The following is a 26,773-nucleotide window of genomic DNA, read 5'->3' on the forward strand; positions in this document are numbered from 1 at the left end:
AGGTCGTTCCCTCTTGCAGGGCAATAGTTTGGACTTGTCTTGTCCTTTCTGGGGCATTGTTTTGTATATTTGTCTGTCTTTTGAAATAGAAACAATCCTGTTTCTTGTGTCCTTTGCGTCCACAGTAATGACATTTCACAAATTTTTGTTTGTTTGTTTTCTTGAATGTTGTATTCTTCAAATAGTTTTGTTTTGTGCGATTGTATCTGTTTTTATTATATTTTTCTTCAACATGGAGTATCTTTAAACTGGTATCACGACTCTCGTTTTTTAATTTTACTTCGTGATCTAATAGTCTAGTTTTTACAAAACCGAGAGTGATATTTTCTTCAGATAGTGTCTCAATTGCAGTGATAACGCCATCATATGTATTCGGGAGAGTAAGTAATAAATGAGCTACTTTGTCCGTTTCCTCTAATTTAGCTCCAGCAGCTGATAATTCTGTCAGCAGATCGTCAAATGTTGAGAAGTGTTTGATCAAGGGTATATCGGCTTTTAATTTTAATCCCAATAATTGTTTTCTCAGCGCTAATTGAGTTGCTACACTTTTCCTTTCATAGATCGCGTCAAAATGTTTAAAAACTGCTTGAGCAGTCCCATTTTCATTAATATAATTAAGATATGAGTCCGCCAAATATTCGACTATAATACTTTTGGCTGCCTTATTATTCTTTTCCCACTCAGCGGATCGCGTTCCAGGAATTTCTTCGTCAATAACACTGAGCAAGTTTAACTCTGAAAGCAGTGTACGAATTCTAAATTTCCATACACTGTACTTTTCTCCATTAAAAGGCTTAATGTTTCTTTTCACTTTTTCCATTGTCACAACTTTATTTTTATTTACAACTATGCACTTTACTGTCACTACGCACTACTGAATGTTCTCACTACTAAATGTCCTTTTTCGCACTGGGCCCATAACCTATAGGAGGTATGGGATTAAAAGAAATAATATACTAATTTGATATTGAAATATTTATTCTATACTTTAAATGGTACTTGGAAGCAATACGTCCGTCTAACAAGATCCCGTGACGCAGTGTGTGTAGAGTTAAATAAACAGTAGATTGTTCAGATAGAACAAAGAACAATGTTATCGAAAGTTAGGGGTATTAGTTTTTGCTTTATATAATCCAACATCTTCAGCACAATGACAAAGTTCCAGTGCCTGACTGTATCCACATAATCAAAATACAATAGTTCATATTTATTATTGGATTGCGGAAACGTGTTTGGCTCTGTTCCATCGTGTGGTTATTGTAAAATTTCCACGGGATCAAAAACATGATGAAGGTATTACTCAAATTATACTTATGAACTAAACGAGACTTGGGCTACCGCGCATGCATCATGTTAATTTCCTTTACAGTCGCTATTAGAGCAGTAATGATTTGATTTAGTTCAGTTTAACACAATGTCTGAAGCGGCGTCGTCGGCCACGTGCCAACATCCATAATAACAACACTTGCCCACAATTAGCCGCGAGGTGGATGATAAAATAATTCGCCATGTCTCACCAATCGCTTTATGTATAGCATTGTTTCAACATGATCTATAGCCGCTCTTTGATCAAAGGCGGCTGCAACCGTTACAGTTGTTTCGCGAGAATGATATTAATCAAACACATTTATTGCGGTCGCATTCAAAATTAACTGCCGTATATTAAATTTAAGTTCTGAGAAATGTTGGCTATCAAATATTTCCTACAATAAACCAGTTGGGTCCGCTGTTAAACTACCCGGATTCTTGTGCCATCTGAGCATTACAACCACAATAATGGCAACGTCACAATTTTGGATTGCAGCCAATGCTTTATGGACATTTATTATGGTTAATATAATAATGTCATTTAGCTCTAATAACATGTCGTTGTTGAGCACTTGCGCCGCAGTAGCGTCGGGAATCAGCCGCGCACCTATTATGATGCGATTCGTAACGCGCGCCCTGTTAAAACAGATGTGGCTCGCGCTCGTGCTTCTAATACATAAATGAAATAAAATAAATAACAAAGCACCAATCAAAGAATTCAGCCGGCAAACAAGAAGACATGAAATCTCCCGCGACGTCTGTCAAATTAGCATCACAAACGAAAATAGCGTCATTCTAATTATTTTGATGACTCAACCGAAATACAATTAATCTTGCCGCTTCTGTGAACTGTCCAAGTGACGGACGGACGAAAATATCGTCGCATTTCGCGATAAATAAACTTGTGAGTCGAATATCGGATTTCGATTCCATCGGTGCTGCGTATCAAAGATTTTATACGCGTGTTGGATGCGGGCAGCGGAGCGCAATGCCGGACGCGCCGCTACCGGCGCACGCGCTCGTTGTTACACGTTACTGCACTGCCTGCCAACGTACACGAACTTACTGAATCTGCACTGGAAATGCCATTCCAATAGAAACTGCAAATTCAGCCGCAGAGACCATCAGATCAGCAACATCTGCTCACGAGGCTGCCAACATAATTTTAGTAACAATCTTCATTCTGACAGGATTGAATCGGAGACTTGGTGCTATCTAGTGCCGTCGTATCTCAGACCGGAAATCAGCTGTCGTATCCCGATTCCTTGTGGGAGATCGGCCAATGCGTCCGAGTCTACGATTACATTAGATCGAGTTGGTTCCTAGAGTTCTGATTGGAAACTCGAGACGGGTTGTGTTCGCCGGAACACTGTCTCAGTTAATTAGAATGCTTTGTAAGAATAGATTTGCCATCGACTTTCGAATCTTGCTCTACAATGATTCATCTCGTCAGCAATCATAACGTCTACTTACAATTGTTACTTTTATCTTGATGCGTCGACGCGTTTTATTCAAAACTATAATTCATCTCTCGTCTTCTAATCTGCCATCAGTCTTATAAGACATCAAAGTTAAGAAAAGAACAGCAACATCAAGTTGAATTTCCCAGAATATGATAATGATCATATTTCCAAAAGCCTTGTCATAAACTTCAGCATAAACCACGAGTTCATTTACCGATTTGTCACACTTGGTTTCGGTCGTAACCCTATTTCAGCTTATAAGTTTTCCTATCGATATCCTTGAGAAGTAAAGGGGCGTTAATGCGTTTTATAGCTAGTCGTCATCGCGGTGATACAGTGAACAGTGGCTCATTGTCCGCGTGACGGTGCGTCTGCGCCGCGTCTAGCGTCGATCTGGCCGCTCGTAAATCACTCGCGCCACAAATTGGAAACCACCGCTAAACAGCTCGCCTCTATAAAAGCCCCAAATAATAACTTCGGATCTAAATCTCATAAAAATATGATTTCCAGTATTTTTCGAGTGGGCTTTTAATCCCGTCGTGGTTTTACGATGTTGTAAAATTTGATTAATAACAGTTGTGTGTAGGTCTACAGAGGTCGGACATTGTTGCTGTGACCCATTTACGGGGCGTGATTGCGCCGTATTTTGGCGGTGGCGCTCTCCAGACCAAACAACCCGAGAATGGCGTGACCCTGTAACGTGATTCATTTTAATCAAGGCCTCGTTCACTTACGTAATAAGAAACTGCTTCTAAACCCCTGAAATGGTTGTCGCCAGAACTAAAGTTATTTGACTGCTTGAGTTAATAACCATATAAATTATCCGTGCTCACAAAATTAATCCATCTGTCGCTAGGATAATTTATTGTCTGTATCTGTCTCTGTTTTCTAAGTTTATGTATTTACTCTAGTAAAGTTAAGGCTTAGTTTTATATCGGTAATGTATGTAAGTGTTATGGTTTCATTACGTAAAAACTTATGGGACAAGAATAGTATCTGTGTTACATCGTCCACTTGACATAATTAGATGTACCTACATTGAATTAAAAATAAAACACTATCGCGTGTGTAGGCGTGACAATAAGTCATTATGTATGTAGGCACAGCCGTCAATCCACGTCTGCTGTCACTTCAATTTTTCTATTCTATTTTTCTCTTATTTTCTGTTGGATTTCCACATTGCGGCGTCTGCGCCGGTTGCGACGTTATTCCACGATCCGTCACATGATTTGAACGGTATCGGATTTAGCTCTTGACAATGAAGGGACGTTACCGAGTTCTTTTTTTTATTATGACTCTGTATATTTAGATTTGATTCCGTTTTTAAATTAGTTTTTTGCTCTAAGGAGTTTGGAATGGGGAACTTTTTTCTTTTTCTAGTGGTGTTGTATCCATATTGTCTTTTACACAGCTTTGAGTGTTTCAGGCATGTGTTATTACTTCCGCATAATCTGTGACTGTAAAAGAACTAATTCCAAAAATATTGATTGCTTCATCTGTATAAATAAAAAAATACAATATAAAACTATACAACAGTTATTCTTCTCAAAATATTTACACCATTTCCTTACATTGATAACATAAACTGTAATGGGCTGCCACAGTCGATACATCTCGTTACGAATCGAATTTATTCATCGGCATATATTTTATAGTGTTGGCCTTGGGCCCAGGCCCGCCGCGGGGGCCTATAAAATCACACGGATAAATAAGCACACGATCGGGCCGTAATTAAAAACATAACTTATTAATATCGTTTATTAACGCTCGCGGTCGTACGCGCACTCGACTCGTCCCGTGCCTCGTTCACACGTCTCGCACCTTCCGATAAATCTACTATGTCTTCGATTTCATTATAATTGTCTTATTTATTGCTTATAGCATCTCGAAATCTCGAAATCATGTTTCATTTAATTTGATTTAAGTTGGTTAGTTTGTGAATGTTAATTTGGTTGTTTTGTGCCAATATTTGAAATCAATGCGCAAATTAATGGTACAACGAGTATTTGACACTAATTGACAAGTCAGAAGTTTTGCAATTGATTGTTTTGAGCAGGATTAATTACGTGAAATATTTGTGAATGTGTTCTATGAGGAATGTGGAGCTTGGGGCGTTTGTAATATCATATTTCTTTGTACAATTATTTCGAGCATTGCTTCACCGGGTGGAGTAACATGTTTATACTCATTGCGTGGTCCAATAATGTGTGAATTACTATCGGCGGCCCGCCGGCATCTGCAATATTTATAAGACAGCTAGTCGCGTGCTGTTCGACATGATTTGTATTTATTTAAACACATGCTATCTAGTCATGTCTTGGCTGTTATTAATGACAAATTGTTACTCATTTGATAATGTCAAGTGATATTTAACAAGATAAGACTTTTTCTATGACCTTTTTTCCAAACCCCTACTTTTACTTAGCTGGTAACAAAAACACATACTGCAGGTTAGGTACAGGTAATTTTCTAAATATCTAAAGACTTATAACATTAGACTCTTTTGTTACCATTTCATTATCAGTAGGTACTTAGGTATACTGAAAGTTTATACTCGTGTCCCAAAACAACAATAGTGGCTGAGGCGAGAAGAGAACAATAAACTGGCTGATTTATTTTAATAAAGTAATTTATGGGCCCTTACAAATTGGCCTCATGACGGCCGCCTTATCGAGTGGCGAGAATCGATAAAATCGTTGCCGATGTATCGATACAAGGTTATTAATGGTGAGCTTATTGTACTCGGTAATGAGATAACATTTGTTTTGTAACTACTTGTCGTTGTAGTGAAGTGGATGTAATTGTTGATTAATTCGGTATTGCATTCGGCGAAAAATGTGTTGAAGTAGGAAATATTTTATAGGACTAGAAAAAAGTGCTGAAGCTGAAGATGTTTGTAGTACCTTTGAAGTGAAGGTTTCGGACTAAAAAAAAAATATAGTCATAAATAAGGCAATTTTGCAAGAATGCATCCACGTTAAAACGCAGTAAAATTCAGGAGAGTGTGAAAACAATTTTTTTTCGTCAATTGGACGTCCCATAAAGCAATCGTATCGACGATCGCTGATAACTCATCTGGTCGGATCGTAAATCGAAACGGCGCCCATAACTCGCGCGGCTTAATTACGAATAAATAAATAAATAATTGAATGTGAGCGGCCGCGGGCCTAATCGATCGTGTTCCGAGGTGTCTGAGGTGCTAACAAGGGCCCGCCAGCATTCGAACCGTTTGCTTTGTGATTCGACAGTCGACAGCGAAGCGAACACCCCGCTACCGCACCAGATAACACAATTGGATCCAACAATTTATTGTTATCATCTCGTTTGGTTAATTGATTTAGCTTTGCAGAAATAAGTTCTGAATATAATAAATTGTAATTTCTTCACGCTTCTTGCAGCAGATGTTCGATTTGAACTGGTTTGCCTTCAACACTCGCTACGCTATCGATTTCAGATATCACCTACTTATATCTTCCATTCAGCTTTTAAGAAGGTCAGGAGTCAATTCCAGCCCATTGAAACGGACACCATCTAAACTTAGCCTCACGGAAGCCGCACATTGTTCTTTTCATAACGCTTTTTTCGTGTTGTCGGACGATTGACGCGTATCCATTTCCTCGGCCGAGAATAGTAGCCACCTCCTCGTCGTGCTATAAAATAAAGAGGATCACTCATCGGCCACCGACCATCTAGATAGTAGATGTCGCTGATTGCCGCTCGTTAGAATCTAATTAGCCCACGGATCAGTCATCACGTCTGTTTCAATATTAGAAAATTATTTCTGTTTGATTCTGCCTTCCCACTCAGTATGTTATTCGCGAAAAATCAAACGTCTGTCGGCGTGTCAGCTTGAAATGCAGCCTACACGAATCCGATTCGCTCATGTGACCATGTCTATAATAACGAGAAATATTATTAGTTAAAACAACGTTTGGTACCGTTCCTAATTATATCTGCGATTGTTTATTCAAATATCTAAGAAATCCAAGAAAATTACGAATTTATGTATTTTCATATCGGCTAGTGATTTGCTCTATGTGACGATATTCGAACCAATTTGCAAAACCAGAACTGCAACTTTTAACTGAGTATTGACTTGTCCTGTAGTAAACTTTTGTGAAGGCATATGTAATACATAACAAGGGAAGAATTTGGTTTTTTAAGGTTGACGACGTCATCTACATATTTAATTTCTTTGCCAAAGTTATTTGCCCAAAACTCATTCCTTGATCATTGTAAGATGTTTTTAATATTCTTAATTGAAAGCTAAATCCAGGTCAATGCGAAGGTGTGCTTGATGGGTGAGCAGCTAAATTACCTCTCCCCCCTACTCCACCCCGGCTTCCCCCACTAACGACCTGTGGACCAAAAGTGATTATTTATACTACTGATGACAGCACTTCCGGCGTTATAACTGGTGATTAAGACGCTGCCCGATTGAAACCTAGAACTATTCGAATAGATACAGGTGCTGAATATATTCTAAATAATAAAATATGATTTGTAGCTGAAATTGAAGATGTGTATAAATACGCCGGCGACGCGACGGCAGTCAGAGCTGGAGGTGTCATTTTCAAAAAATCTAAAGGAATGTGTTGACAGGTTTTGACGTGACAAATTTCGAAAATCTCACTCACAATTCTCGTAACTATTAATCCGGAAGATAATGTTGATACTTAATTTTTCATAGCTATTTTTTCTTTCATTTTAATCCCCTCTATTTTAGTGTCGTTGATAGAGTTAAATTAAGAGTTGGTACCTAATTATTATTTTGTACATAATTTTGCTGTTATGACCTAGTCATCATTACAGGTTATTGTGTAAGTCAAATATTAACAGTATTAGTTAATATCCGCCGATCGACTAATCTAAAGGTGCCGGATACCCGTTATCTCTGTACACATGGCACCACAGCTTGCTAGTCTCTGAAACTCAAACAGAAATGTCACGACTGTACGCAAGTACTTACAAAACTTTAGTGGACCGGTGTACATTATCTCACATCCGCGAAATGCAATTATGTGTGTCTTTCCCACGGATGTCTGCATTTGGGCATTGTTAGTTTAGTTAGTATTTTAATTATTTTGAGATATGATTGCTGTTCACCTACATAAAGCTTTTTATGACATCGGATGTCACTTTATTTGACCCAGTCGTCATTAAGACACTCAGAAATTATAGGTTCAATTTATATTGTAAATCAACAAGGCTATCACAAACTTAATAAAATGATAGAACGTAACTTGGGTAGGCGTCACCGGCCCGCCCTAGATCCCCGCCCGCCCTGCCAGCTGGGCGGATCTAATAGGGGAAAGCTTATTGCATTTATACGACTATATATTTGATAGGGAGTCGAATAGAAAAGGAGGAAATATTGACTTTGTAAATAAGACGAGCAAGACACGTTATGAAATGATATAGGATTTGAACATAATATGGAAGTATTGACAAGTTATTAATAAATGATAAAACAGCAAAAGAAATGAAACTTAAAATCGTCAACGATATCGCCAAACAAAATAAACTTCATGGAAAACTTCACAATCAAAGTATTGCGACACAAACCCACAAATACCTACAACAAGAAATCAATACAATATGATATGAACACGTATCTAAATGTAATCTTTTATATAGATATAGATAGGGACGAGGTGGGGCGGCCGGAAGCGAGCGATATAACGCCAAGATAAGTTCAACCTATCGCTTCATCAGATTACTGCACAAAGAATATCGATCCATCTCAGATACAGAATCGAAGTCTAATTCGATTATCTCAAATGTTAAAGTTCAGGGCATTCAATTTCATTGAGCAAAACTACTTAAAGAATACCTGGTGAAAATGCCGTGAAAAAAACTGGAGCGATTTTGATGAGAGCTGATTTATTTGATACATCTAAAATCCTATGCTAAGCAAAGGATAATATAACAGAAAATATGTTAGTTCAAGCGATAAAGTCTAAACAAACAGAAACAAGACACACATAAAACTTCGAAGCTCAATCTAAAATTTAATATCACTAAACCAACATCCATCAAAAGCGACTCTCATAACACTATTCATGAGAAAATCAATAATAATAATTGTCCTTTCTTCTCGTTTATAAACCACTGTCGAATGTCACCGTGTGCCTGCAGCCCATCTTCGGATCCATTTATGTAAATGCAGCATTGTGGCACACACCTCATTTGTTCTATCTGCCAAGCAGTACCATTGTCAAAACTTGCCCTTTGACTCCATTGTCTGTTTTTTGTCAACCAACACCTGATTATTTTATTTCCGTTATAGGTTATTCTCATTCTGTTGTCTCATGTTTATCAATATTAGCTCCATTCACTTTTTATTCTGATTCTGATTCCTTTATGATTTTATTGTGATATGCTAGTTTATTATTTCATGGGCGCGGACCGTTAAACTTGGTTTCAAAGATGACGTTTACCACAATAGATTTATTGGATGGCTTATACGCAACATGTGGCTTTGGTACTGCGTAGCATATTATACTAAGGACTGACTTTAAACCGTATGAAGAGTTGTATAAATAATTCAAATTCTAGAAAAACAAAGGCTGCTTTTTCACAAATAAATATTTTAATGGGTTATTAGAAATAAAATTTCGTTGAATAAACTCCGTAGGTGTTGGTATCTAATGTGCTTCGTCACCGCTGGGACGCCGTTCCATATTGTAATTTAAATTGTCATTCAAATTACCATTGAGGGGAGACAGTAAACGCGGTGGCACTCGAATTCTCGACACCTTCGTCTAGACACGACCAAAACATGGCGGTTTTATGAATTCTATTATTGCCTACCTACCAGTGACACAGGAATATGTTTTGGAGAAGCGGTTTTACAATGATGAGGATAATTTCCATACAGCCAAATTACAGGATAATCCCTAACCCTGACACGAACCTGAAACTTTTTATGGGATTTCTTCAAAACCAATCTTAGCCCTGGAACATCGTAAACAAAGATTAGCAACAGTGTATTACAACAAAAGAACTGATACACAAATTAAGGGTTTCCATCGCGATGATATTTTACGATAGCCGTCAGCGACAAAACGAGGGCCATAAAAGAGAACATGTAATAAGTACAAATTGTAAAGTGGTGGCATCTTGCAATAACTACCAAGTAGGTCTAGTTCGTTCAGTGTATGACACTACAGCAGCTAAAATAAGGTTTGCAAAGTTCAATTCGATTAGAAAGATCAACATGATGATGTTTGTCGATGTATAATTACGCAGTGCAGTGGAAACAACATTGTAAGCCTCAGACCCGTTTTGTCGGTCAATTTTCTCTGCGCCCATAAAAAGCGTAAACATGACTACGTTAATAATAAATTACATACATCTCAGGCAGAAGATACTGCCATTCTGAAACAACAAATGCTAATAATTACTTTTCAGATACTAAATGTTCCAAGGGTCGAACCGTACTCGGCGCTGCTCACGATCGGAAACAATGCATAATATCGATCCTCTTAGAGACTTATTGTGGAATAAATCCGAGAAGCTTCTTTATTTGCAGTACATCAGTGGCTTTGTTCCGATATTTGGTATGATTGTTCCGACGAGCCTCGTGCGTTAAGTGAACATTTTACTGCATCGAACCGTCGCGTTTCCATAGATTTAGCTTCTCCTTTAAATAAGTGAAATACGTTTATAGTATTCGTTCGTTAACATTGTGAGCGCTCGCGCAGGGTTATTGCAATCACATTATGTTAGTATTGTTTGTATCTGCGGAGTGTCATAACGGAGGCACGTCGCGTCGGATAGCTCGGCTTTACAGCCGTCGATAGTTGCCACCTTCGTTTGGAGGATTCCATTGTTGCATTCATCGCAATGATCCGGCGTAGTCGCATCGTCGTCTTTCAGCCGCATCCGACATTTCCATTGTTGCAATTTTATTGCCGGTGTTACCGTGCTGGCGGAGATCGTAAAGCACGCAACAGCGCTCGATACTATCGGCGGCGAGCTCGGCTGGCTGATGGCTGATGGGCCGCGCGACCGCACCGCGCCACATAATCGCGCGCCACCGCCACCGCAGCCGCGATTTTCATTCGTTTCTAATAAATTGATACGAGGGCTACGCGACGCGCCATTGGCCGACTCGCTCCCCGGGCCTCGATCCTCGGACCCTGACCGTAAATCAACTTTACAACCTTTAATTACAGATATTTGCCGTCTCATGTGAGCGTACGGGATATCGGAGGGCTGTGCTCGCGAAAATATAGCGTAATAATGGGTATTGACCCGTAATGGCTCGCCTGTAGGTACTATCGGCCGCCTTTGTCTTGATTGTTCGAGCGAGAGTATATTCTTTTCTGAATGATTGCCAATTACATCGAATGGCCTCCTGAATTCCACTGAGAGCGATACTTTAATCTTTCTCAGTTTTGATTTGCATTCGAATAAATGATTTATGTGTTATTGGGTATAAGATCCAGGGTTTATGTTGTGACGTTCTTTGATTCATTGATGGTTTTTAATGTTGTCAAATCCGTAGCGGGGATCGTGCTAAAGTGTAATAATTACAAGTAGAAGTGAGTGCAGGAGTGGGCAGGGACGCCACAATGTTGCACCGGATAGGGCCGGCCGCTGTTTTAATGTCTCTCAGACGGAATTACGCTGGATTGTTCTCAACTTTACTGCCCCCTTCATGATTGATCGTTGTATCCTCGGCCTTATGTCATTCTCGCGCCGTATCTCCTGGAATTTGTACTACAAGCAATAAATATTACATTGAGTTATGGTAATTTCGCGAAATTATATACTATATTATGAGCACTTTACTGGCGCTGTGTATTATTAGGTTTCTTCACCCTTATTACTTACGAAATTTCAATATATTTCGTAATGTGCTTAAAGTTTATGAATATTAATCTGTGTTCAATAATAATTATTTGGTCGTATTGGGGAGGAGTTTTTGTTCTTGTTATGCACATGTTTTGTTCTGAAGTGTAGAAATTAACACTAGAATGATCGTATTTCTAAATTAAAAGCTCGCTGCGAGGGGCAATAAATTCTTCCGCCCATAAACTTATAACGACTGTCTAAATAGAGGCTAGCTGTCGTTTATAGCCTTAATACTCGAATAAGAAATAAAATAAACACCAGGCACTTGTGTTTTTGATGCATTTTGCACACCCTTTTTAATTGTAAATAATATTAAAGTGATTTTATAATGTAATATTAGAGTGAAGATAATTAAAATGAAATAATTACCTGGGTTTTTATGTAACAATAGTGTTGTAATTTACTTCCGAGTGATGGCAGACTTTTTTTAACTTTGATTAACTTTTATCTAAAAAAAAGTTGATTTATTAAACTATTTATTCGTAATTTTTCTGAAATCGGTATGAGTTTATTGTTAGAGTCTTTGTGAAGCATGTGTTATAGATAAAACATTCCACAAATGATGGTTTTGACTATCTTTGGATGGTGTAAAATGGTGTGCACTCAGCCTGTACCTATTCAGATTTAGGCAAATTGTAAGTATTTTACATTATGAGATAATACGGGTTTATCTGTCACATTAACATGAATTTATCCGCAATCGTAAATGTTTAACTGTTGTAGTGGAGTTTCTGTAAATAAATTTGTTAGGAGATTATTACATGCATGCAGTGCGACTCAGAATAACTGACCTCACATAAATACATCATTATCATTAATTAGGTATTTCATTGATATAGCTGTTTAAACCTACTTACATAAAAATAATGGTGTAAGCACAGCAGTCTTACTAAGACAAGCCTGAACACAATAGGAAACTATCTATGTATTAAATTATCTAATCCAAGCAACGTACGAATTGCGAAACAAATTCCTGTGGAGTTAATGTGCAATTAAACGCGACTGAGTCCGACCACTTGGAGTATTACCAACACTCTCGAATAATTGAGATTGATCGAGTCGTGAATCGAGTGGGGCGGCGCAATCAAAAGCGTATCAGACCAATGGGAGGCCGGGCCGGGCTGGCGAGCGCCGCTCATTGGCCCGCCGCGGGGTTGTCGGGCTCCAAGGGCCTTGATACTGCTCTCGATAAGCGGGAGGCGTTGAATGTCGATTCGATCGATTATCGCCCGTGTCGTCGCGCGCCGCTGCTCGCCGCACTAGTCCACCGCGCGCTGCACTTGACATTTTGATAACCCTCGCACCGTCATTAATACGCTTGTGTCATCACAACATTTTTATCACCGTATTTAATAACCAAATCACCATTTAACACTAATAAAACGTCGCTCGGAATTTATTAACGCACCTTAACCAAATTAAATTTCCAACTTAATCTGGCTGTAAAACGGTGTGCAAATCAAAGTTGCAATCTGCAACACTTAAAAGAGATTAGTCGGCTAATCGGCTGTTATTTACAATCCTTTATCAGCACTTGGAGGCGTTCGGTTAGACGATTTACGACAGTCGCGAGTTGCCAACACAAAAGAATTAGCCTTTCTAAGCGACACCGAGTGCCAATAAATATCGGGCGAGGTGCGAATAATCGCGAGCAACACTGTAGCGGGGAACACTCGGAATTTATTCCGTACGCAGTTCCATAAAGCGTACGTTAGTCCAGTGAAATTCATAATACAAATTTAGCGTAAGGTTTCGTAGGAAAAGCAATAATTTGTCACAATTGGGCACGATTAGATTGGCTCCGCTGGCGATTTGACATAGGTCGTAAATAACGCTTCGGGCGGCCGAATTGAGTGAGCCGTCAGCCGCGCTCCGCTGTGTGGGCCTTTATAAATGGTACGTGTATGCAAATAGCGCGCGCGGCTCGGCGCACGCGCATCGAATCGCGCGTTTTCCGCCGCCGGCGAGCCGCGCGTTTTGTGGAAATCGTTATTGGGGTGATTGCTTTCATAAACAATAGCTTTTGTCCACGGGTTCTTGTAAGCGCAGTGGTATTTAGACGTAACGGGACTGCCGGCCCCGCCTGATAACGCGCCCAGCGTCTATGCAATGTTGTTTAGAAGCCATTCGATGTTGGAAATCGTGCTTTATCTGTACCATGTTCAATTGCGGGTAATTTGTATTATGTATTTACGATATTCTCGTAATTCACCGTAACCACTGACCCATAAGTTTCCCAGACTCATTTACCTCTGATTTCGTCATGTTGTACGGCACTCACTACAATGTAACAATACTTAGCTACTTTTCTTAACTTCTAGAAGATTCCTTTTTGTAAGTACTTACTTAGAAATTACCTACAATTTAACTAGCTATAATATTGTATGAATGCACTAGTATTTATTTAAGGCGACCTTTAAGTCTTACTTTATTAATACCATTGCACTGAACCATAGAAAAGTTACACATAATCTTGCACATCAAAGCGAGGTGTACTATCAAAAGATGGCCAGCATACTTTGACACCTGGGTTCTTAAAGTTATGAATAAGAGTATTGAGAAGTCAGAGGTCATGTTATTGTGGGTGAAATGTTAGTCATAAAAGTCGCTATCGGGCTCAAAGCAACTTAGTAGGGGCAGTAAAGGTTGTCAACGTGCTGTGACGAGCCTGGGTGGCGAGTGCAAGGCGAATCGAGAGAATCGATAGTCAGAATTAGTGATGCACGAATATCGATTTGCGAATCCGAACTAGGTACCTATTGTTTCTTTCGCGGAATTGGAAAATGGATGACACATCAACGGTTAAGAAAAAATCATAGCTATATTAGCTATAATTTGGTGATAATGTTAGGAGTCTTACTAATTTCAGTTTAGTTTTGAGAAAAAGAATACCTACTTATTTATCTATTCTTATGTAGGTATTCTGTATATTGTTATGTTTAAGGTTACATACATACCCAAACGGCCTCATTAACAACAACATTTCTTAATTAGAAGAAAATATATGTTCGGGTTCCAATTGGAACCCTTCGTGTGCGAATCAGACTCGAACTTCGCCAGTTTTTTACCACTGACCCATTCACAGAAGTTGATCATGAGTCATCCATTGTTATATTTTCTTATTGACTTCACGTTTCAGTTTACGCTATCCTATTAGTATTTAGGTGTTACCGTTACTCATGCGTTGTTGACGATTGAAAATAAGTAGGTACCTAGGTACTCGGAAATTCCAAATATTCCTTGTATCATTCACATTTCTGTAATTTCCATATGAGGTAGTATTACCAGTGTATTGAAATTTACGTTTTTACATAATTATCTAAATGGTTTTGGATTTTCTGTCTGCTGAAGAGTGATAATTATGGATTGTTTGATGCTGAAAAAGTATGTAGTTGTACTTATTTCTGTTATTTGAATATAAGTTATCTGTTTGGGCCTTGATCATAGGGCATTAGTTCAGGCTAGATTTAAACTTAAATGAATTTACTTTTGGGTTATCTTTACTGCTCTTTGGTTATTCCGCCATAAGCTAAACATCTAGCAGGTTAAACTTAACAAAAAACTAGACACCTACACCACACCAAATATACTCCAATTCCTGCGCATCATGTTGTTCCATTTACTTCAAACGTGGCAATTAATCTGGACGGGTGACGTTGCCACCCCTTTCCCCCAAGCCCCCAAGCCCCCGACTCACCCCCTCGCACCCCCGACACCAGATAAACGGGGGAATGATTAACTGCAGACAGGAAGACGGATTGACAAATAGTCGTTTAGGTATTTCGCTAATGTTTCGCTCTCATTAATAAACGATCGAGGCTGTTACGTGCGGGCTGTTGCTGCTTCGGGTGTTCGCGATTCGGGAAAATGGAAGTTCTTACAGTTTTTTGCAACTGGGAGAAATTACTTACTTGGACCGGTTCATGAAGTGTAGGAAATTTATCTTTTAATATGACATCTATCGTGATTATTAACTTTACTTTTTGACTTGCAGCTCCTTTAATATTAATCCTAATGTGGACAGACAGTAAATGCTTCGTAAAAGAAAATCTTCAAAACAATAACTTTTCTACAGCATTTAGGTACTTATTATATTTATACCTATATGTTCGATTGGCTAACGATTGCTTTTCTAATTTATCTATTTTATTATATACATAGTTTACTTTTTCTATATCTTCAATGGTGACTGCACAAAAGCCTTTCCTATTTTATCAATACTCTGGAACCAATCATCACACACCGTAACAGGACCAACCCGTAATGCCGGCAGGCGCTAGCCAGCTTGTAACTCGATATCGACTCGTGACTGTGCAAATGTAACGAATTGTTCGGAACAATCATCCAGACATTGCTGATTGATTGCTGGCGCTTCAAGCCGGCAAATTGAAATAACTTGTCCAAGATAATGTTGCTGATAACTGATAGTACTGTAGGTAGTGCGATCTACTGACATAGTTTTCTTTTGAAGATGATCGAAATTTCAATGTCTGGTGGAAAATTACTACAGAAACATCCTAAGTTTTTTTTAAGTTGTTGAGTGCAGCTGAATTCAAAGTGAGGTCGGCTTGTGGTGTTCTACATCTTGTCATGCTGTGTGTCTTTAAGATTTGGCTATTAATCGATTAGGGCATGACGAGGGAGGATATCGTAGTGTAGCCTTGTAGGATTCAAGCGCCGCGCTTCTTGAAGAATGTTCACATCTCAGGCTGTATTTGACATCCATAGTAACAAGTGCGAAAGTAAAGCCGTCTTCACTCGGCGCAGTAATGGCATATAAACACTGTTGTTTTCTTGTTCCAAAGATGTAAACATCAGAAGCTGACAGTTCCAGTGTCTCACAAGCGTAACTAAGTGGCTAACAGTTCCTTATTGTAAATCGGAGTGTAAGAGCTGTCGGCACGGATTCGTCACGTCATCGGCCAAGTTAACAGCCAAATTACAGTAAATCAAATACTCGCAAACTAGCCACATAGAACAAACGGGGCTGGCTTCCGTGGCCACACGGGCTGTGCTAAATCGGGGCCACTAATGCTCGGGCGCATCGTAAAAGCGCGATCTGACTCGCTCGCGCCCGTAAATCATCGATCGTGCGATGCGATGCGATTTAACACGCTCGCCTTGTTGCCCACTTGACGCGTTTGCAACACCAAGCGCGTTTTAGCTTGATCATGTACATCGATACATGGATATTCAAAATCCTGTAGAATCCTCCTATAAAGCGCTTTTAGCTTAATTTTATATTACACTTGACTAGCGGGTCCCTGACAGCATATTTACCTCTTAAGTCTCTACAGTTGTGAGATCACATTAAGGCGTGTAATGTCGTCACATAAAATTGTGATCAATGCTCCCAAGGGATACAGGTGGTGATAAGTTATGGTTGTCAACGTAATCAGCTTTTCTTCTCATTTTATCGTCACTGACTTTAGATACGCGCTTCAAGTAAGTAGTAAAATAGAATCTTTTTATCCGATAGCTTTATTCTGGTGAGACTTGAAACATAAAGTGGGCTATGTAATTAATATTTCTTAGTACCTAAGTGTTTGTCTAGCGCAATCAAGCGCTGTATCTGTTTCTATATTGTTATACACACGTGGTTTGTTTTTACGACCTTTATGAAGTACGCAGTAAAGGGTTTTACAACTTGCAATAGTGCGAGTGTACTCTCCTCTATTCGAAGTTATATCGTAATGAACATGTTGTATGTTTGTCAGACTCTTTTGTTAAGTACCTATGCTATCCCTCAATTTGAATTGGTTCTGTGGTATTTTGAGGTATTTTACTGCTGACGGAAGATTAAGTTTAGTTAAGTTTAGGTAATCTTGTGTGGCTTAATTAATTCTGATTCGTCTGCTCTAGCTTATATAGCTTGACTATTTACTTACACGACGTTTTTTAAAGATTATTTAGAACCCAATTACATTTATCGTTGTTAACGCTGGCATCTGTGAAGAATTCTAGTTTTCGAGCCGCTGTCCCAACCACGCGTCAGTTTTCCAGTAATTGTACATTTCTTTTGTTCCAGGCACTCCAATAAACCGGCTACCAATAATGGCGAAGTCAGTACTAGACCTGTATGAGCTTTACAACCTGGTGATTGCTCGCGGAGGCCTGGTGGAAGTCATCAACAAGAAGCTCTGGCAGGAGATCATCAAGGGACTCCGGCTGCCTTCTTCTATCACCTCTGCTGCCTTCACGCTGCGCACACAGTAAGTGGGATTGAGTGTTTTGAATCACGGTGATGGTGTATCATAAAGTATTCAATGCGCGGTTCCTATGGACAAGAACCGATGTGATTTTTCAAGAAGGTACCATTCCGGAGCACGACGAAGTTTTATAGGAACTGGATATAAGAGATTTATCACATAATAATATCGGGTTCACAACCCATGTATTACCTACGCAGGGCTCATGTCAGAATCATGAGTAATTTTGCTAATTTTTTAGCAACATCGTCTATGACTAAAATGAACACCATCATCATCTTAGCCATCACCAAACACAAAATCAAGTGCCATTAAAAGAAGGAAAGATGTAGTGCCGATGGCATTACATCAAACTAAATCCTTTCGTATCGGCTTTCGTCGACTACCTCCAAATCTTTATCCATTATCCTTCTATCTAGAACATGATCGACAAAAGGTGTGTCTGTGTGGTCCTACAAGTCAGGAGCTCGCTCCATATTCGACCTGCTTTGTATCACATCCTCATTCAAATTCTCACGAGCTGGAGACAAAAGATGGCCCACAAAGCGCTACGTGAGCGACCGAGGCGACAATATGACAACTTCATAATTAATAACCTTAGCTCATCTCAGCCGATATAATTTCCCATTTATCTCTCTAAGAGTTCCTTCACCTCTCCTTTTGTCGGATGCCATAAAGGTGGTTTACGTTTATGATTCAAAATGTACGATGGTTACGCACGAACCGATGATTTCGAACGCAGCTTCTTTTATTTCGATCTGTTTCTGTATGCGGCTCGTTACGACAATTTTCATAGTGTGTTTGGACTTTGAAGTGATTTTGTAACTAATATTTCTGAATACGTCGTAGATTGTTGTCCTAAATAGGTATTGTGATTCTAGAAAGCTAACCGTTGTTTGGTTTGTACACTTTATTGCTTCATTAATGCAAGACTGATGTTTGTTGGAAATACTCTTATGTACAGAACGTTTAAACAGTTATATCTTTATTCACAATTCGTAATATAATCATGTCCAGTTTCTTGCTGTAAATAATTAGTCACAGGTTGAATTCTAGCGAGACAAAAGTATTCTGATGCCAAAGCATACACGTAGAAACATTTATAATTTTAGACTAACAGTAATGACGAATGTCGTATTTTATAGATCGCATGTGACAGTTTTAAAGGTGGCGTTTTTATGACGAGTCGGCTTCCATTGTGTTACGCATTAAATATGTGACCACTTAATATGACATATGGAAGGTACACGCGACAATGGGGTCATATAAAATTGACACACTACAGAATAGGATTAGAATTGTAATGACACGTATTATACTTGAAGGATAGACTTTTGATAATAATTGAGCTTGGAATATGATTTATAAGGTTGTCAGGCCGCGGGCGGAGTAATAAACTTATTATTAGATCCATGCGTTCTTTACGATTGCATGGTGACATCTGTTGATTTATTACTAAGTTGATAGATACGAAGATTAGTTTGAATGATAATAGATTCGGGGAGGACTTTGGCGGTGCTGCTTTACCTTGTCCTTCATTCTATTTTGGTGTTCCAATATTTTAATGTCCTTTGTCAATAACTCATAAATTCCTAGTTTCATAAAGTCTTACAGCCCAAATGCTAAACATATTGTGGTCTTTGTTTTCAGATACATGAAATACCTGTACGACTATGAGTGTGAGAAGAAGAACCTTTCGACCAGGAGTGAGCTGGACGCGGCTATAGAAGGCAACAAGCGAGAGGGTCGTCGTGCCTCAGGGCAATATGATGCGCAAGCTGCTTTGGCTATGGTAAGTATCTATCATTGTCGAAATTAATTAAATGAGTTAGAGAACTCTGAAGTCTGTTAAACGAATATGTACAGAATCCTAAATTGTTTTCTGAAATTTTGTTCCACGCTTATAATAGTCGACTGACCTGATGACCTGATATTATAAACTTTGGCGTAGACACTTATTGAAAACAGAATATTGGTTGATACAGCACTTGGGATTGATGGCAAACTTATAAGCCACTTGTAGTGAATAATTCGATATCATTGTTGTATTCTGCTCTCGATATTAGATCATGCTTGAATATGAAATTCAGTGATCTTTACACAACGTCCAACTTTATTTGCAGCCCCCTTTGGAAATCTCTTACTCTGCTACCATAGTAGTTTTCATGTCATCCATGTCTTAGTTTAAGATAGTCATGACATAACCTCCTTATACTCACAGCCGCCTCTAAACCGCGTGCCCGCATCACTTGCCCAACTGTCACAGCATATGCAACCGCTGTCGCTGTCGCTCGGGGGCGTGGCGCCGCGACTACCACCGCTGCCGCCGCATGCGCCGCACATCGCGCAACACGACATCGAGTATAGAGTGCGCGAGTATATGAAGATGATTCAGCAGCAGAGGGAGCTTATGAGAAATGGTAGGTTTTTATTTAAGAAATTACAATTAAAAGCACTACGAGAAAGAAAAATCGTCTGTTAATACAACACAAGACACATATATAGGTTAGAATAAAAACATACAAAAACAACATCAGGTTGCAGTTAGTGCCTGACGCTGGTTTTGAATTGGGCCTATGAGGAGTTGCGGATGTCAATCGGTATTAGAATTAAAACGATAAAATCGTAGTCATAACTCTACGTCACAAGGATATTTGTAACCGATTGTTCCTGTGATAGCAGATACTATTCCGTAATAGTGAAATTCGGAAATTCAAAATCATTTATTCAATCTTGGATGCTAAACACCACTTTTTGAACGTTGTGAAAAAGCATAGTATCACTTGCAATGATCTTTTCATTGATTCACTTATACTGTGTCTGGCATTCTATTCTGTCTAAGGCTCCTATTTTAACGAGTTCCTAATCATAAAATCCTTCCGCAGGTTCCGAATCCCCCCCCAGCAATGGTCCAGCCCCGATAATGTCACCGCGCGACGCAGCCGCTCTGAGCGCCATCGACGTCTCCCGCTTGACACTGTGGTCTTTGTATAACAACAACAACAACAACAGCCCGCAACCAGACCTTGAGCCTCAACGGTAAGTTTCCTTATGGAAAATCTTATAAATACATGAAATATAATAACTTCATGTTTAGAAAATGGAGGATCTAGCTCAGTAGTTTGGGGTACACTATCATTTTAAACGCACCTAAGGCGTAGGTTATTCTATTTTGATGTTGGCAAAATCTTCGAATTAAGAAGGAGCCTAGATTAATAAAGCCAAAATAATAATGGTGATCATCTTTGCTGCAAGTTAATGCTTAAGTTAGACGGACTGGGTTTTTTGACTTGGTGTATAAAGTATTTCTGTAAGTGAAATTATTAGCAATTCTGTAAAAAGTGATGGCATGATATTGTTCAAGTTCAGCGACAGCGATATTAGGGTCAACAAAACAGTTGACATGTATGTCATCCTGACATTTCCTTATCCTCAGTATGGGTTACAGCGAGGCTCTGAACCTAAGCGAGAGCCCCAACTCGCAGACGAGCGGAGGCAAGCGCGAGGCGTGCCGGTCGCCCGCGCCGCCCGCCAAGCGCCGCACTCCTCGGCCCGCGACGCCGCCGCACAGCCCGCCGACGCACCGCGCGCGACGTGACGTCACCTCGCCGCCGCAGCTCAACGGCATGCCCACTAATGGTGTTAATGGTGCTGCCTTCAAAATTACTACCAGAGGTAAGGATCACGCTTTGAGTAGATACTTCCGGAAAATTTACTATCTTAGAAGCAAGATGGAGAGGCCTTTGCCCAGCAATGGGACATTATAGGCTAAAAAGAATAATAAATATGTCCTTTACTGTTTCCACTATCTAACAATACAATAGGAAGGTTCTTCCAAGCATGTATATGTATTTAAACCACAACACTCAGTTCTCCATGTTTTTTGATCTTCTTTCAATCAAGTAATTTTGTCCAAATTCTTCTATATGTCATGTATTAACATCTTTATCTCTGCCCCCAGGAGACGCGAGCACAGGAGACCAGCAGCTGGTGGTGTCCATAGAGCTGAACGGCGTCACGTACGAAGGCGTTCTCTTCCCCTCCGGCAACGGTCAGAACGGCCATAGACAAATGGTCTCCTAAACCACAGCATAGTAGCGTAGTTAGCTGCGGTTTCAAGCATCTAATATTTCTGAACAGCCTTTAATTCCAGAATAATGTTTTTGGAAAATTTTCGGCTAAAATTATTAGTTTTCAAGTATCTTCAGGGAAATGTTGCTATCATACATAGAATGTTGACGAATTGTCCATGTTTAGGAGTAGCGTAAGGTGAGGGGAAAGTGATAACTCTGTATTGGGCTCCCTTCATAGTTTACCATTCCATCGTTACATTTTATTGTAAAATGTATTATAATATTGGAGATTATTTCATCATCTTCCCAGTCCCACATCTCCTCGCCCTCCTCTTCACAGCATAGGCAGTCAGCTTCGTCATCAGACTGTGTATTTGTAGTTGAGTTCACGTCTTGATTTCCTAAACTAATTTATAAACTAAAAATACCTATTGAATTTTATGGAACAATCAACATCTTTAGCTTCCACTATGAAATAGTAGTAATATCCTAAATTAGTCTGATGTAAACTCAACAGAAACTTTGTCAATCTAAATTGACGTAACTTTTAATTTCTCTGAAAAGTAGGTATTCGGGACTTGAAATCGTAAAATTAAAAAATATTGAACTCAAATTATTCGAGATAAGTACAAAATTTTCACATTACGGATCATCCAATAGAGATATTATCGTACTTAGTTATTTTAAAAATGTGATTAAGATTTTTTATTTGATTTTTTTTTCAAAGTATTTATAGTTCTCAAAAAGAAATTACACTGCCTAAGAAGAACGTGGAATTATTTGTAAATAAAAATAAAAGAATAATTTCATCGCTGTTCTTTAATGGATGTTTTGTATGATAATTTTAATACATTTTTATGATGTCATACGGCAATGACAATTTGTGTAAATATAGTTTTTAGTTATTACGTTATTTATAATTTGACAGATGTGTGATGAGTGGACAGCGCGCGTTTGTTCTTGTGTTTGCCTGAAACGGAACGTGACAGAATACATTTTTAGATTACGTTGTTTTAAGTATATTCAGCTGCAGAGTGAGTGAGCAAATTGGAAATGCAAAGTGCCATTGAGTGAGTTAACTCTGATATATGGGTACTTAATTTTGTACTTATAATTTGTTTCCTTATTACTACCAGCCGCTTTTCTAGTGAAATATTAGTTGTAGCATTATAAATGTATGCAAACCGATTAACGTGACAAGTAATTGAAATAAGAAATGTGTTTTTATACGTAGTGTGTGCTACAGCTAATAAGGTCTGTTATCTTCCATCAACTGTCAGGTGACGTAATCTAAATATATTTTTTGTCGTTATTGTATATTATTGTAAATAGAGATATATTGTGTGGAAGTAGTGCAGTTATACACCGTGTCGTAAGTTTGTGATTTTTGATTCAAAAGGTGTATGTTAATTTTTCTATGAAGATGTCAGTATTGTACTTAGTGAGTAGGTATTTATAAATTGTCGATTGAAACTCTGTATACTTTGAATGGGAGATACTAGCCTACTGATGAATGGAGCAGAATCTGTCGTCAAGTAGGCTATTTACTGCAAGTTTTCCACGAGAAAATTAATAAGTTATTTTATGAATAAAATAACAAATAAAACAGTGTCTTCCTCATTCAAAGTATACGTTGTTTCTCTTTGAAATATTATAGAAGTAAAAATAATGAATGTTACTAAATAACTGAGGTACACGTTTTTTACATTTTTTATTTCAGATTTTCCCAATTTTTGTTTATCAGATTATTTCAAGGGAAATAGTTTGGTAAATAAAAATTGCGAATCTGAAAGTAATTCTCGAATAGGCGTTTGATATAGTCAAACGATATTATTAATTTTATTGATGAATAATTCAGACAGAAGTACATTTTTGGACGATATTTCGGGCTACTTAAATCCGTTCACAAATAGTTCGTTAGCATCACAACATGCCATTTCTTAGTTAAGTGTAATTTTAATAAGTAATCGAATGAAATGTGTCCGTTTGTTCGCAATCGAGTCGTCGGAGCTAAGGCAGCTTGCCCTATTCATAAGTTTCATAAAATAATACCGTAGTGCAATAAGCGATATCCAAAATTACGAAAAAAAATCTCCAGTAAAATAGAAGAAAACTTATCGTAGCGTTGTTGTAAAAAATATTGAAAAATGTTTTTCTTTTGTAAATGACTGATTTAATGTTTTATAACTTTAGTTAATTTAAAGTATTTAATTTTAAAGGATTATTGTGTAAAATTGAAGTAACTATTAGCCGCGTATTGGAGCTAAGTAGTGGTAGATGTTAGTACATTCCTGACAATGTACAATACTTGTTAAGAGCATCAGTATATATGTACTGGCCTACTTATGTACAGGTAGTAAGCCAGCGGATTACGCATTAGCGAATTTCGTATTACACCAAAAATTTTTGATGTATTCAAATAATTATACACAATTAAATAATTATGTATTACGAATTATTTATTTTATTTCGCCAACTTATTTTGAGATCAACCTGTATTCTACAATTTTATTGTGCAATGTCACATTACTTCGAGGTTTTCTGAGCTTATAGAAAAGTGCATAGACAATTGCACCAGTTTTTCACTTTCGGTATGAACAGATCGGTGCAAGACAAGTGCTAAACACTCAACTAGCTAGGGCTGCCATCCCGATTTTCGGCAAACCCGGACAAAGATTCTTAAAAACCCGGACATTTGGCTAAAATCGCATTTTGCCCTGGCCGAGTACGAAAATAATATCTAAAAAATCAGGACCTAATTTTCATCCATTTATTTAGTTGTACACAATAATGCCGAAAAATAATTAATTCAATGAGGTGCTTCCTCACATGAAGTGTCCGGGTTTTCCCCGGGCACTTCTTAAAACCCCACCCGGACGCCCCCCGGACGAGCTCCAAACTAGGACAAATCCGAGGAAACCGGGACGGATAATAGCCCTACAACTAGCCAACATACCCTGAAAATATCTTAAAGCGCCATCTACCGTAATTGCAAGAAAGCTTAAACGTTTCGTACGATTAGCGCCATCTGTTGCGTGTAGTGGAAATGAGCCGTAACGCTGTCTGTGACGTTAGCGTAAGAATGCTCTGTTCAATCAAGTCCTAACGAGTGTAACGAGTTTATTTATAATTCCGATAGTTGGCGCTGCAAGTCCTGTCTGAAATCCGTTTTACGCTTGTTCATGCTAATAAAACCATGAAAAAAGAGATTGATTGGTTATTTTAAACTATTTTTTTTGTTATAATATCTACCTAGTATGTGTGTTGGGTTTCAGTATCATAAGGCGTTTTATAGGGTTTCGTACATATAGGGTTAAACGGGACCCTGTAACCTACTATAAATAGTCTAAGATCCCACCATAGAACGACCTTCAATAACCAGCCCGGTGAAGGTCGTTCTATGATGGGATCTTATACTACTAGGAGTTCGCTTTTCGTCTGTCAGCGTGCTGTATCTCATGAACGCTGATGCTTTTTCCCTCCCAACTCCCAAGCTTCCACGAGTTGCAAGTCTCAACTCAACTCTTTTCCGAAAACTAACTTCTTAGAGTTAGGAAAAGTTGTACTAAGTAAAAAACTATGTCCGCATGACAACAATGTCTGCAAAGACTATGTATGGCTATTACGTTTATAACAAGTGTTAATCTTCAAACTTCTAAAATTCAAGACACTATTAATGAAGAGGCAGGAATTTAGAGGTCCTACCCAAACAACTAAAGTGCTATGCCGAAAATCTTAACACAAACTTCATTTGACTTCGCCCGGCCATGAACTTGTAAACTTGCAAATTGTCTAGTTTCTGAGGGTCCAAAATTAACATTTGAATGGAGCTTAAGTGGTTAAGTTGACCCCTAGTGGGGGCTCTTTGAACCCTCGCCTTCAGATTTCGGCTGTTGGCTTAGGACCTATATAAATGGTTCCCGGAATATATGAAGAGGATCTTCTTAAATACTGTTATTAAAATGATGTGCTCTTGATTGATTGATTATATTAGATACTTTTATGTTGTTTGCAAGTCAAGACAATCTGGATACGGAAATTCGTTTAATCCTCAGGAAGTGTGGTAATTAGTTGATCACTGATGCTATGGTAATACTAGCGTAATAAAGAGAAAGAAGAAGTTTTTTCAACTTTTATGTATCTTTTTTATTTCTTAGGCTGGAAACAGAGCTCGGCTGACGGTCAGTGCTGACCGTACGTCCAGACTGAATCACATACAAAATCACACGCGTACCGACAGCGTAGCTGTGGGCGAGTTTATAGACCGACGCTTTCGACTTACCAGTCAGCGTCAGCGTTAGCTGTATGTAATTGATAGGCGGACTTGTTCCTAGTATATTAGTAGTATTCTTCTGGGTGATCTATTGCTCCCGTTCGACTATGCAATGTGTATGGCGATAAGTAGCATATAATAGTTCAAATGCATTCGGGAATGCATGGAATTCGCTATATCCTGAGCTACATCATTTATAGGAACGGCTGCTGTTTGGCAAGTAAGTGCATAGTTACTTAATAAAACACATAAAACATACATACTTTGTGAAACATTTTTATGAAAATATATAAAAATGTAGTTACATACATCAAATACGACTTATTTGCAAAATAAATAGGACTGTAATCATCCAATATATCTGTCCTACTTCACCTTGTTCCTTCAAAATAACTTTTATTCAACGGAATACATACCTCTGCTTCCTTCATTGATCTCCGCATAATTATATTTTCTCATACCGAAACAAGCTATAAAGTGCGTGTCGATATAACTTTGATGTAAGCGCCGCCCCGCGACGTCGCCCGCGAGGGGTACACAAACAACAACATTATACAAAATGAAACAAAAATGTTTTGCCTCGTT

The 26,773-nt window shown here is 38.6% G+C and overlaps 1 protein-coding gene across 1 annotated transcript in view; it reads left to right on the top strand.

Moving 5' to 3' along the window:
• Window positions 1-24,370, top strand: part of LOC124638060 (protein dead ringer) — a 106,436-nt gene extending 82,066 nt beyond the window's left edge. Inside the window, exons 6-11 of the mRNA XM_047174866.1 lie at window positions 17,662-17,845; window positions 19,493-19,634; window positions 20,064-20,262; window positions 20,728-20,881; window positions 21,291-21,517; window positions 21,804-24,370. Coding sequence (XP_047030822.1) covers window positions 17,662-17,845; window positions 19,493-19,634; window positions 20,064-20,262; window positions 20,728-20,881; window positions 21,291-21,517; window positions 21,804-21,925 — 1,028 coding nt within the window. The 3' untranslated portion in view covers window positions 21,926-24,370. The remainder of the gene's footprint in view (window positions 1-17,661; window positions 17,846-19,492; window positions 19,635-20,063; window positions 20,263-20,727; window positions 20,882-21,290; window positions 21,518-21,803) is intronic.
• Window positions 24,371-26,773: the final 2,403 nt, after the last annotated feature.

This window comes from Helicoverpa zea, chromosome 17 (assembly GCF_022581195.2).
Source record: "Helicoverpa zea isolate HzStark_Cry1AcR chromosome 17, ilHelZeax1.1, whole genome shotgun sequence".
Taxonomy (NCBI): Eukaryota; Metazoa; Arthropoda; class Insecta; order Lepidoptera; family Noctuidae; genus Helicoverpa; species Helicoverpa zea.